At 33.8% G+C, this 13,991-nt stretch overlaps 1 protein-coding gene across 1 annotated transcript in view; it reads left to right on the top strand.

The window, feature by feature from the left end:
• Positions 1-13,991, top strand: part of LOC123668990 (kalirin) — a 117,652-nt gene that overhangs the window by 92,560 nt on the left and 11,101 nt on the right. Inside the window, exons 32-40 of the mRNA XM_045602672.1 lie at positions 563-679; positions 2,395-2,460; positions 2,643-2,726; positions 3,599-3,790; positions 4,347-4,444; positions 5,112-5,304; positions 7,001-7,198; positions 9,857-10,045; positions 11,388-11,599. Coding sequence (XP_045458628.1) covers positions 563-679; positions 2,395-2,460; positions 2,643-2,726; positions 3,599-3,790; positions 4,347-4,444; positions 5,112-5,304; positions 7,001-7,198; positions 9,857-10,045; positions 11,388-11,599 — 1,349 coding nt within the window. The remainder of the gene's footprint in view (positions 1-562; positions 680-2,394; positions 2,461-2,642; positions 2,727-3,598; positions 3,791-4,346; positions 4,445-5,111; positions 5,305-7,000; positions 7,199-9,856; positions 10,046-11,387; positions 11,600-13,991) is intronic.

Raw genomic sequence — 13,991 nt, 5'->3', positions numbered from 1 at the left:
GTTTTGATACATTTTTCACAAAAATATGGCTCAGTCACTTCTTCATAGCTAACACCCCGCCAAACTATCAATGAAGTCGAATAATGCCCGTGATCAGTACGTGGATGGTCAGAAAATTTTCTGTCACAAATAGAGGAGGTTTTATTGTACCTATTAAAAGCCCTGTACACAAACATTTGACTAATACCAAGCGTATGGGAGTTGTGTAATGCAATCACACATATTCAGTTTTTTTTTATCACCCCACTCCATTTTAATATCACAAAATATTTAACAATGTATCGGCGCGAAAATGAGAAAACACAATGTACAATCATATAAAAATAAAAGATTTCAAATTAAAACGTAACATTTTGTTTATTTTTAACTGTAACAGTATTTATGGCCAGACTATGTATAATATATACCTGATATAGATACCTAGAAGAACGTTTACAAAGCATCGCTGTGTTATTGAAACAAGTAACGATTTTCCGACGTCTGTTTGTTCTGTATAGGTAACACAATCATTTTAGGTAGCAAACATTACGCATTTACGCATTTATTTCGTGTTCTACCATAGTTACCATACACGGAAAATGTGCGCGTCGAAGAAGGTGAGGGCGGAGCGACCGCTCTCGACGATACGGAGGACGACGCGCCCGACCTCGAGCTGCCGCCGCCCATGAAACCGATACAGGTTAGTGCAATCGCTTGTGTGTAAACATTCAACGTAAACAAATCACCAAAGTACCTTACCTAGCACCAGATTTATATTAAACAAAAAATCATTTTTATAGAAAGAAAAAAAACCCTCCCTAATTTAAGAATTGTTGACGTTAGGGATCGAGACTTGTGTAATCATAATTGTGTGCGTTTTATAATTTAATCCATCCACTAGGCTAGGTAGCAAAAGAAATACATAAAGTATACTGTAAGTCGTCAATTTTTTAAAAAGGCGTTTGCAATAGGCTTTGTTTGCTTGTATTTTTATATCATTTAGTAACTTTTCAAAAGGATATTTTAAAATTCTTGCTTAAAATGTAGTTTTAACATACATTTTTGTTTCCTCGTTTAGCATCAGTAAAGCCCTATATACAACTATTTTTTGTTTTTGTCTAATAAATCTTAGATTGTGACGCAAAATATATTACTAAAATAACAGGTTCTAATCGGTTGCCCTAAGTATTTTCAGAATGTAAGGTATTCGCACTGTTTCACGAATTCCATTCATGACTTCTGAATGTGGCAGGTTGATAAGCATAATTATTCACATTCCTATGCTGTTTCAAACATAAGTATCTATATTTTAGTAACATCTACATACATATATTACTGGAATATCTCCTTTATAATAATATTTTAGAAATAATAATGTATTTATTTATATCAAATTGTATTTAAATATAATAATAAGGTATATTTTCGGATTAATTGCATATGTGTAATATAATTAAAATTAATTAAAAAATTCATGTAAGATAAACATTGTGAATAATGTTTTATCGATCAATCATTTTATACTTTCCGTTGTTGGTTTGCATATTTATATTTGTTGTGGAGAGATTCACAATACCAATATCCTTTTCCAATTATACTTAATATATTAAAGTTAAAGCGTTAAGTTAAATATTGTTTGGCGAAGTATATATTTTTAAGATCCGAGTTCGTTCGGCTTGTTATTCACCTCCTGTGACGTCAACTGACGTCATAAGCAATGATGCTTTGTCTAACGGTTCTACTGATGGCAACGTTTTTAATTTTAAACATTACGTTTGGCCCAATTCAATAAATTTAATTTTTATGATTTTAGTTTTAAATATTTGTAAAGTAAATAAATATAAATATGATGTATTACATCATTTACTTCTCAAAACGTTTTATTAAAAATTTACACATAAAATAAATCTCATCATTTTCAACTTTAAAAAAATTGTGGAACGCGAACTACATAATTTTAAACGTAAATGTTCCATTTTTATTTACGTTTGTAACAAAACTAAATATTATTTTTAAACAAGCTTGCGTAATATGAATGAATGGTGTCCCTTAACTATAAATTACTATGATTTCCTGGCGCCAAGTGTCAAGACGCTCTATTCGATTACACAAGCAGGAACATCTCGATTGCCAATAGCGTTGCCGAGATAAACACAACGGTATTAGTTAAGCCGATGCGATCATTCACAATGTTTGTCTTCTAAATTACTATGACCATGTCTTGTCAGTAATGTGTACTGTATCTTATTATTATAATATTTTAGGGCTGAGAACGTTTTCAAAAAGTGACTAAAAATCTTTAATTGCCTTTTACATCCTTCAATTTTTATATTCATTCTAAATGCCAATTGCATCACCAAAATGAATGTATAACTAGCTAAGTAGCTAAATTTGGAATGATGGTGTGTTATGCAGGACCCGCAAGCGGTGCTGCAGCAGGCACCCATCCCCGCGACCGCGGCCACTGCGCCCGCCGCCAGGGTCAGTACACACCTCCATTATATCTTCTTCGCTATTTCACTTCATTTCACTCGTTCTAATTAAATTTTATCAATAATATACTCAATTTCTGTATATGCTCCGTTTCTTTACTCGTAACTAACAATCGAGGGTGCAAGTAGGTGCTTTCGAACACTTGGGCTATATATTCGTAACATTTTCAGAACTCATTGGCAATGGACGGGCTGGATTCTAACGGTGGTCCCGCTGATATCGCCGAAATAGAACAAATTGTCAAGGAAAAAATGGTTCGATTTGAGTCAAAGCATGTAGTGTGCATGGATTACGTTCAAAGCTATTTGTTTGTTAGTGTTATATATATATATATATATTCGTTTATTGTTTTTTATTTTAACCGAGTTAAACAAAAAGTGCAGGTAATATCTTGCAAGTAGCGGTGGAATTTAAGAGCATGAGTTTGCAGAACTTTGCCGTTCTGAACTCGCTGAAGTTTATGATGCTGTTTTAGGTTTCAGCTCTATTTAGTTGCATCGGTTTTAATTGGATCGATAATCGCTAGAGATTAATTGTGTGCTTAATCATGTGTCCCGTGCCGCTTCGGTTGTTGGCAGACCGAATTATAATTTAACTGATATTTTGCAACTATTCATTTTTACGTTAATTATTTGAATAATTTAAATTTAATTGATAGAAATGACCATATTAAACTAGATCTAAAAAAATAAGTTTCTCAACTCGTTTGTATATTTCAAGTTAATACATTGAGTTTGATTTGTTGTATTTTAAGCGAGCTTGGGTGCTTGCGCTCGTTTGCGTTTTGTAGATTGGCGATTGAATTATACGTCGAAGCAATCCAGTATAAAAAAGTGCATGTTCGTTGCTTTAGTAGTTACATTTTTCCTTGTCTGCTTCATATTTTTAGTAGGTACTGTTAGTATTTTACTCTGACTTATTTCTTTTTCTTTTTTTCATAATCTTAAAAGGGAGTAAAAATTAATTTTGTTTGTATATATTGTTATTAGATTTTCTATTTCAGTTTTATACAGTAGAACAGTTGAAATGTTATCGAAAGTAATTAGAATGTTTGTCTGGTCGAATCGGTCGTCGATCTCACATAGCTAGCAGCTAGGAAGCGTGTAACGCGAGCGTGGTGTCTCAGGAGCAGCACGGCGGCGGCGCGGCGGGCGCGGCGCGGGGCGCGGACGCGGCCGACGAGGACGCGGCCGGCGCGGAGGGCGTCGAGGCCACGCTCAAGAAGCGCGAGTACGTGCTCCGCGAGCTCTACGACACCGAGGAGATCTACGTGTCCGACCTGCGGCTCGTCTGCGAGGGATACATGAAGCACATGATGGTGAGATACGTTCCAAATGTCCACCACATGTGAATATTTCATACTTAAAATATTTACAAAATAGTTATGTTAACGAAAGACCACTTTGATATATTTTTTTTTTATGTCACTAGGTCGGCAAACAAGCGTACAGCTCACCTGATGGTAAGCGATTACCGTAGCTTATAGACGCCTGCAACACCAGAAGCATCGCAAGCGCGTTGCCGACCCAATCCCCAATCCCCCAGGAGCTCTGGTCACCTTACTCATCAACAGGAACACAATACTGCTTGAAAACAGTATTATTTTGCTGTGATCTTCTGTAAGGTCGAGGTACTACCCCAGTCGGGCTGCTCCATATTTTGAGCAGGAAATTCCTGCTGTGCCCTACCTCAGTTTACCTTATATATATGTCGGATTGTAGGTAGTAAAAAATAAAAAAATCTAAAATATTTTTTTAATACGAAGTTTTTACGAACGTTCCGAAGTTTCAAAATTCGTGATATGTGTTGTTTTATATTATGATATGTTTGTATGTATATAATTGACTTTTGAAATTAAAATGTGATATTTGTAGGACCCAAATAGCGATCCTCCAGTACCCGAAAGTCTCCGCGATCGCCGCCTTCGAATGATCTTTGGAAACATACAAGCCATCTACGAGTGGCATCGCGAGTGAGTATTTTGTCACTTTTAACGGAAGAAAAAAAAAACCTATGCACAAGTAGCATTTGCACTTTGGTGGAATAGGCTTTGTCTTCTATATTCTTTATTTATTATTTATAAATCCGCTGGAGTAGCAGTAAAAAATTAAGTACAGTATATGTTGCTTTGTCATTCGGATTTCGTTAGATCGGTTACTGAATTCGATCGTCCCATTGTTATCGAATACAGTTCGTTAGTTATTATTCGTCATTTAAGAGGTGATATTGAAACATTTTTTGTATGAATTCTACAAACTGTAAAATGAAGTAACAGTAGAAAAACTTTTAATACATTATAATACCGATATAGATATTGTCACACACTTCAAGGATAAAATGTTGTAATGTTATCATAGATAACATGATTAAGACTGGTAACACCTGATACACTATACATCTGATCTATTTATACTACAACCGCGTTCAATCATTGAAATATATAATTATATAATTTATTTTTGCAACGCAAAATGCTAAGCGAATATTTGATTGCGTAATTTGCGAATGTCTTAAATGTTTTACACACTCGACAACAGTTTCACATAGGCGATGGTATGACAGCTGGCGTTTTATTCAAAGCCCCAACCGGCCTACGGTTTTGGTTGGTGCAACACGCGATAAGTGAATGGTGTTTTCAGTAAATTCGTGCGCGAGCTGGAGGGCTGTATAGAGTCTCCTGAACTGCTCGGACCGCTGTTCCGTCGCTTCTTGGAGAAGAAGATGTTCCTCTACGAGGCGTATTGCCGCAACAAGCCGGTATCCGAATACATCGTCTCCGAACACGAACACTACTTCCAGGAACTACGACACAAACTAGGTCACAAATTACAGGTCTGCATCATTTTTCTGTCATCGGCTACATTACGATGTCGCCGGAATAGTGCGAAAACGCTCTACTGATGAAGAAACAAGATTCAACCTTATTCCCATATATCTATTAGTTCGAAATTTCATGTACGCCAACTTTGTGGATAAACGTATTTGCACTATTCCCGACGATAAACAGATAGTTAAGACCAGTCCCGTTGTACTCAGTATTAATAAAGAAAACTGCGCTGTAGATGGTCTTTATAAAAATATTTTTCGTGAATATATTGATTTTTTGACATTCATCTATATATATAAGAATTAATGTTTGTCTGTATGTCCTTTATACTGTAGAATTGTAAACTATGCATATTCAAATGCATCATCATGTCATGATCTTCGGCAACGTTTTGTGCATGAGCCCACAAAGGTTTCTGAGTTTTTACGACCGAAAAAAATAAAATAAAAAAAAGTGTAGCAACGCGCGCAGGGTACAGCTAGTAACATATATTTTATATCTGATATATTAAAGGGTCTAGAAAGATGCGGCCCCAGAAATATATTTTGAAAATAACTTCTGTGGTCTCATTTGTGAGACCTTTTTTTAAAACTATTGTAGCTACACTAATACTCTGTGACTTATCTGTGATAGTACTATAAAACTATAAATAGTGTAATAGTTTAAGCTAAGGTAAAATCACAGAAAAAAATGTATTACTACCAAGAAGCGTATAAATATAAAATGATACATGAATACAACAATGATACATTTCCAAAAAAATGAACTTATGAACCTCCTCGTGATACTAATACAATATTTAGCCAGACCCATTGAATTTTAATTTTATAATATACGAAGCCTTTATAGTAATGAATGAAGTATTTATAGTAATGAATGCTGTCATTACATAATGATTATTTTAACCATATTTATGAATCATTAAAAAAAAAGAAACTATGTTTTGTAAAAGTTATATGTATAGAACGTTTTTAAACAAATATTTTAATCGCTTTGGCCTTTTGCTGGGCATAGGTTTCTTTCCCTACGTAGTAGAAGAATCAGAGCTTTATCCACTATGCTGCTCCTAGGCGGGTTGGCCGAAATATTCCCTACTATGAGTAACGATCGCTATCAGGTGGACATGATAACAACCGGGACCGACGGTTAAACGTGCTCTCCGAGGCTCGGTGGGGACACCCACAAGGATTGCACAAACACCCAGACCACAGCAAAAATTTGTATTGCCAATACAAATGTTTATCATGTGCGGGGATCGAACCCGCAACCGTTTGCGCAACAGCCACAAACCACTGCTCTGACCGTTGCGTCAACGTCATCATACATATATTATTTTAATGACTTGATGTAAATAATAAGTACAAAAGTTTCGTTTAAATGTTATCTAATTATCTTGTAACATTCCAACAAGTTTTACTCAAATTCATAAACAGTTGTTTTGAAATTTATTTATATGCATTATAATGAAACAACTTTTACTGATTTTATCGCGTTTTATTAGGTTCTTTACATGCCTGAAGTTTCGAATATTTTACAGCAACCATGGTCACGGAAGCACTGTCCTCCCGTGACTATGTAATGACCATGGGGGTATGTAAAAACCTAATAAACCGCGATAAAATCAGAAAAACTTGTTTCTCTTTATGCATTATAACACCACACGTAACCAATAATTATAACATACTTTTTTTTAAATTTCAGCTTGGCGACCTTCTGATCAAGCCGATCCAGCGCATCCAAAAGTACCACCTGCTCGTGAAGAAGGTCCTCACGTACTCGGAGCAAGCCGGCGCTCCGCCCAACGTGATCGAGTCCCTGCGCGACGCCGTGCAGTGCACTTCCATCATACCCAAGAACGCCAACGACATGATGGACGTCGGCCGTCTGCAGGGCTTCGCGGTGAGCTGACTGACTACACATACTTATTAAGATTAATGACATTGTTTCTAATCTAAATTTGTTAAAATACGCTACATTCGATTTCAGAAAATCGAAGTAGATAAATCTGTCAAAAAATGTTCACTTTTTCACAGTTTTCATTTCATTAAACTTGAAAGATCCTGCCCCAGCAAATTGTCGTTCTTTAAGTCCCTTGTCCTTTTCGTCGCTATAGATACTTGTTTAGACTTGGCTGTCGAAGCTTTAGAAAGTTTTGCGGAGTATTTGACAATCCGCACTCATCGATTTATAAAAAAAAAGATATCACCAATGCACAAAACTATGGCTAGTACTTATCTATTAATGTTTTTATGTATGTTAATTTCATATTCTTTACATAATATAGGATTGCACGTGCGAATACTTTTGTATTAATTTTTTTGCTGTTTGCGATATCTTTATTTTTGTGTCATTATGCTTTTTTTCTTATTGCGACTTGAATGGTAAATAATAAATATATATATTTATATTTTTTTTGTATATATTTCATTTGTAGCATATAATAATATACTACAATGAACACTTAAAGCATTAATTTGAGGTTAGTTCAAGCTAGCGTGCTCAGCGATAGAATTTCGTAAATTTTTGCAGAGTATTTAAAGTGAGCGCATGATGATACTATAATTTGTAAAGTCAAACATTCCAACTATGAATTAAAAGATTATTGTTAAAGAATATTGTGGAGACCTACAAGAACAGAGATCCGAACCGAAAAAAATATTTGTACAAATAGAAATATACCTCCAGGTTGAGAATCGAACCCGCAAACCGGCATACGAACCACTACATCAGAGCGGTTGTTAACAGTCGGATATTGCGACATTATTTAAATTGATAGCCGACCCTACTTGAACTTCAGTGAAATTAGCTAATAGTATGTTAGTCATCCATCATCAAACAATGTGAATTATTGAAACATTCAATGATGATGTCACCAAAACATTTATTCGCGTTAATCACATATAACCCAACTTAGGGAACATTTCAAGTTTCATCCAAATGGGTTAAGTGTTTTGTGAGTTATGGGTGTCCAGGCGTTTCTGAAGTGAACGTGTATAATACATAAGTTAACCTAGGTAAATAATTTATATCGTTTCACCTTTTCAGTTAACAGGTTTATGTTTAAATTTGCTTTTTGGTGCGATTTATTTGTCATACAATGACAAAAGTAATAAAAATATATAAAAAGGTCTATACTTCTTTTAAAAGGTACAATCAAATTTATTGTCTCAATGTGCGGGTGTAGTTCTGAACGTGTTTATATGAGAAGTTCTCGTAGATGAAATAATAGGTTCATACACCGTTTGCTATTGTATTACTATGTTGTTTGTACTGTAAAAAAAAGCGCAATACTTAGGGTTGCGACAAACGAGAGGCATTATATGTAACCACATACACTACTAGAGACTGTTAAAGACAATGGTTAAAACTCAAGCTCTTACTGAGTTGCATGTGTCCGAAAGTCATCTGGAACTTATACTTTCATCCATGAATATGTTCCATTAAAACAAAAAGTACATGCACTAATGTGGAAACCGATGCCTAGTTTAATTAGGCTGTTTTTAAGCAGAGTGCAATTTTTCGAAATATTATTATAATAAATATTATTATAGTATAATAAATATTTTTATAATATAATAAATATTATTATAATATAATAAATATTTTTTTAATACTCAGGATTTTTATTACGGCTCGGTTGCAGAGGCGGCTCGTGACATTTTTAATGGGGCTTCACAAAAAATAAGCGAAAAACTGGAGCTTACCATTTATTTATTTGTATAGATAATCCATTCCGTCCCTGCAGATTCTCTACCTAATTTTTGTGGGAGTGCATTGCACAAGCTGTTAAGGACAAACCGCCTCTGCTCGGTTATTGTAAATACATACAGAATAAATTACTATTTTTAAAATAAATCAGACGAAAAGAGAAAACTAATGTCTATACCTTTTTTTTTCAAAATAATAATATGACATTTAAATATTAAATGGATTCACAAATGTAAAACCGCTACATGGGTTCTTTTCCTAAAAGTATTCGTCATTGAAATTAAGTTTATTATTATTTAGTTTTATATTATACTAGCAAACTAGTGTTGCGAATTGTCAGTCGCGTTTCCTAAATTTTTTCTATTTTATGCGCAGTTTTTTCAGAAAAAACCCTCCACAATCCTCCATAATCATCCTCTAATACTTATTAGAAAATTTAAATAAATCTAATTCGTTCAGCCATTCTCGAAATTTAAAATTAACGACTCATTTAGCGATACTGTGCTTAATATGTGAATATGTGACTGATAACGTTGCAGCCCAAATACCAATAAAAAAGTGGTTCTTAAAATTTTTACAAAGCAATCGATCGAACTGTTGATCTGAAAAGCATTTCGTAATGTTTACTAATGTAAACTCTCTCAGGTCATTCAAACAACCATATCAATTTGTAGATGTGTATATTAGAAATTAACGTAACATACATAGGTATATTTTTTAAATAATGTTTGTTTTTACGCTTACATATTGTTCGTAAACCTTTTGATTTACAAGTATTATCATTGACTCGATGTATATTGTACACGCCTTGTTCCTGACTGGTTGGTGCTTAATTTTTTTTTATTCCAGGGTAACATAGCGGCGCAAGGCAAGCTGCTGTTCCAAGAGCCACTGGTAGTGTCAGACGCAAATTGCTCCAACGATAAGGGAAAGGAACTACATGTTTTCCTCTTTCAACAATGCGTCATTTTTACGGAACCCGTTGGCAAGAAATCCCAGTTCACTAGTCCAACATACAACTATAAGGCTCATGTTCAGGTTAGCACGCAAAAATTATAGTAGTGAACACCTTGTAAAATCAATTATGTAATTAATAAATAATATAATAAAATGCCAGTAATGCATTACTAGTTACTCTACCAGTGTTATAACTTTATATAAATGTTGGTATATTTTGGTAGTATATTTATAAGCTGTATAATAAATAGGACACGAATTTGTTATCAATATTATCTTTATCGATATTTATTTATTAACAACTAGCTTCAAGCTATATTAATAGCTAAAAATTTCCAATCCCTAATTTTTTTTTTTAAATAACTTGTTTCCTTTTCGTTTCGAAATCGCTTGTTTCGTTGTTCAAATCGAACTAACTCTGGCGGGCGACACCGGGCTCTTATATATTAAGGGAGCTATGCTCTAGGATATTCGAAAAAGTTTGAGAATATTTTGTTTCTCACACCTTCTAGAATGTTCTCGACATTATCGTCCGTCGTAACAATAGGTTTTGCAGCTGTAGCATACGTAGTAAAGGCGAAAAATTTAAAAACTTAAATTTTAAAATGTTTTCAGAACTAATTTGAATAACAAAAATTATGTCGCTTTAACTCCGAAATATAAGTTAGCTACTGCTGTATAAATACATAAAATTTAATAACTTGATTACAGTAACAAATTTAATTTAAGACTTTATTGAAATTGGAATTTTAAATTTTGCGCCACTACTACACATGCTGCAATTGCTCGCAGCGCCTTTCAAAATGCAACCCAAATAATCGTTGTTGTTGAAGTTCAAACACTCGACAACAGATAGCGCCACTACACTTAATTTCTAAGTTGAAGGGTTGGAAAAGCCCATATATCTTTAAAAACCATTACGCCAGCTATTTAGGTTAAAACGGGAACTTTCTTGAGGGGCGATAAAGGGCTATCACACTATATAAATACCTTTATCGTGCCGGGACTCATGTTTAAGTTTTATCGGCACGCACATTTTATCAACTTAGTTTTATTATATATAATGATAATGATGTATATAATAAATTGTATATGCTCGCAAATAAAAAAAATTAATTACATAGACAAATAATACAACGTAAGTAGACGAAAAAAATTGTCAAGTAAATACTCCTTATTAGATATAACTCTAAAAGTACTTGTCAGATCTCAATTAAATTTAAATGAGACCAAATGTCATGCACGACCTTTCGATTAAAACAAAAATCATCAAAATCAGTTAACGCAATCAAAAGTACTGAAGTAATTATACATAGAAAAAATCATTGAATTGAGAACCTCTCCCTTTTTGGAAGTCGTTTTAGAAGCAAAACAATATTCCGAGTAAGTGTACTGCAGCCGTAACATGTTCATGAAACATCAGGTAAACAAGATGGACCTGGAGGTGAACGATGGCACCAACTCGTTCACAATCCACTCGGTGGACCCCAACAAGCCAAAGCAGTCGTTCCTGTGCCGCGCACCCGAGGCCCGGCGGCAGCTGTGGGTGTCCACGCTGTCTACCATCCTGCAGTCGCAACTCATCTTCGGCGACCGCCTCGAGAACCCCAGCGCCTTCCTTCGTGACGCCTCCTCGTAAGTATTCATACGCACTTTCGCCGTTGTACGCTTCCGGCTAACACCGTAGAGCGCTACCTTTGAAACTAACGACTTCATCGACTCGCTAAGGGTATTCGGTCGATTCCCTATATAGCATTTATAGCCGAAACTTGCATATATTAGCTACATATAAATCAGCTTACACAAATCACGTGTTAAATTTGACACTGCCGTAAATTAGGTTGAAATAAGTAGTATTAAAGATATACTTTTATTATACAATGATTTTGGATGCATCTCGAAACTGTGTTATTTATTATATTGTAGTTCATTCTATACTTAATAAATTTTTTATTCGTAATAGATATATTTTGTGTAATTTGTGATATTATTATTTCTGTCAAAATGTTTTCGTAAAATCTAATAATAATAAATATTTTTTGTAGCAAACAATAAGGAGTTATGCCAGACGTACATCTCGACGACAGTTTATCGTTGTGAAAATTATTTATATTAAGTATTATATTGTAATCCCCGAAACGAATAATTGTAAAAGTATCGCAATAAATTACTTACTGCCAACACGTAACTCGTAACGTCAGTGTATAGCTGAGTAGCTTAGTTTATATTTATAACGTCGTAGTTAATCCCCATAGGCTTTAAGACTCTTTGGAATTGACTCGTAACTAGTATAATATCGATAATATACTGCTTTATAATTGTTCGTTGGAAATGATCAAAACCGAATATATTACTGAATTTTACTATAGATTTTAATTAAATATTTAATTATATGCAATATAAAACTTGCTATACCATGACGAAAAGTGGTGTAATTAACTACCGTGCTAATTACTTATCATTGGTTTGTAACGTATAATTTGCAAAACGTGATAGTGTCTGGTAAATAGTAAATTATTCACGTACTTTTTACTTTTATTACTACCAATTTTAAAGTATCGGTCACTTCAAAGTAATGATTTCATTTTATATCTGTAAACTAATTTTAAACGCTTACATTTATTGAATGCTTTGGTTTTGTCCGTTTCCAATAACAACGTCGGTAAATCGTTAAATTATAAGTTTAAGCTATTGTTAGTACATTCGAGGCACCGTTAGATACTATTTAGCAGCAGCACAAACATATCAATAAAAATGTACTTTACACATAATTACTTTTTAATAAATTTAGCTTTTTAAAAATGGATACCCGCAGTGCTGTATTACTTAAAGTATTATTAATTTGAATTATAATTTCTTAGTGATTAGAAGCTCCGATAGATTGATGGAATGTTTGAACAATATATGAAGCCGATACGCATGTATTGTTCGTACTCTATTTGGTTAGTGTTTAAGGCTAAACTAACGAAGACTGGAATTATCTGGAGTGACCCTATTTTTATATGTAAAAGAATGCAATATTTGTTCATAATTTCTCTCTGTCTGTAGGAGAGTCAATCACAAGCATTGTACGAGGAGAACAGAGCAAAGCTTAATACATACTTAACGCGTCCGTCTTTTGTATTACCCATCACCGCTAGATTCATACGTTATATTGACAATAGTTCATATTTAATCTAAGCTATATTCAAGTAGGTATATAATACAACAGTAACTACAAATTTTTTCTAGTGAACGTAGAAATATATCCGAATTTTAAATATGCAAAGATAAAGTTGTAGTAATTAATTGCATATTCTCTCATAAAACCTATTTTTATAATATGTTTCAATGAGTTAGTTATCTTTATGTTTAGTCATGCAGTAGCGATTTCCCACAATTCTGTCTTATTTTAAATCGAATGGGGCCAATTTAAGTTGTACGTGATCGTATTTCAGTTGCGAATATAATTATATCTTAAGATAACGAAGGTTTGACAAAAATATGTAGGTGTATGATTTTAATTAATTAGGAAATCAGCGACTGAGTACACGAATGCAAGACTGGATATTAAGTACGTCCATCGCGTAACAACTTCTCTCTAATTCTTTTATAAATACTAACACGCATAAGCATTGGTGTATTCGGGTAGCTACCCACGAGAAACTCACTCTGCTTTTGATGATAATATTGTAATAAATATTGAAATCACTACTAACTATCCTATTATTCGCTATTTTTATGAAAACAAAGATATGATGTTTAAATTCGTGAAAGATAATTTATTTTTATGAATGATACGGCAAACCTCACATATGATATCACCGTGGAAACACGCATTTACTTGTAATATTCGAATTCATTCGGGGCAGTCGTAAATCTAAGTCGTGATGTCTTCCACCTGGAAAGAAAATTGTATAAAAATTGGTGCAAAATTAAGGTTAATAAATATAAGGACTAAATGAACTAACGTTATCCGCGTTATTATGGACTATTGTTATCACTCGACTTTTTTGTACCATTTTGTATTATAAAAATAGTTTTGTAT

The sequence above is a fragment of the Melitaea cinxia genome, chromosome Z (genome assembly GCF_905220565.1).
Source record: "Melitaea cinxia chromosome Z, ilMelCinx1.1, whole genome shotgun sequence".
In the NCBI taxonomy this organism is placed as follows: Eukaryota; Metazoa; Arthropoda; class Insecta; order Lepidoptera; family Nymphalidae; genus Melitaea; species Melitaea cinxia.
This window is presented reverse-complemented; position numbering and strand designations above follow the sequence as displayed.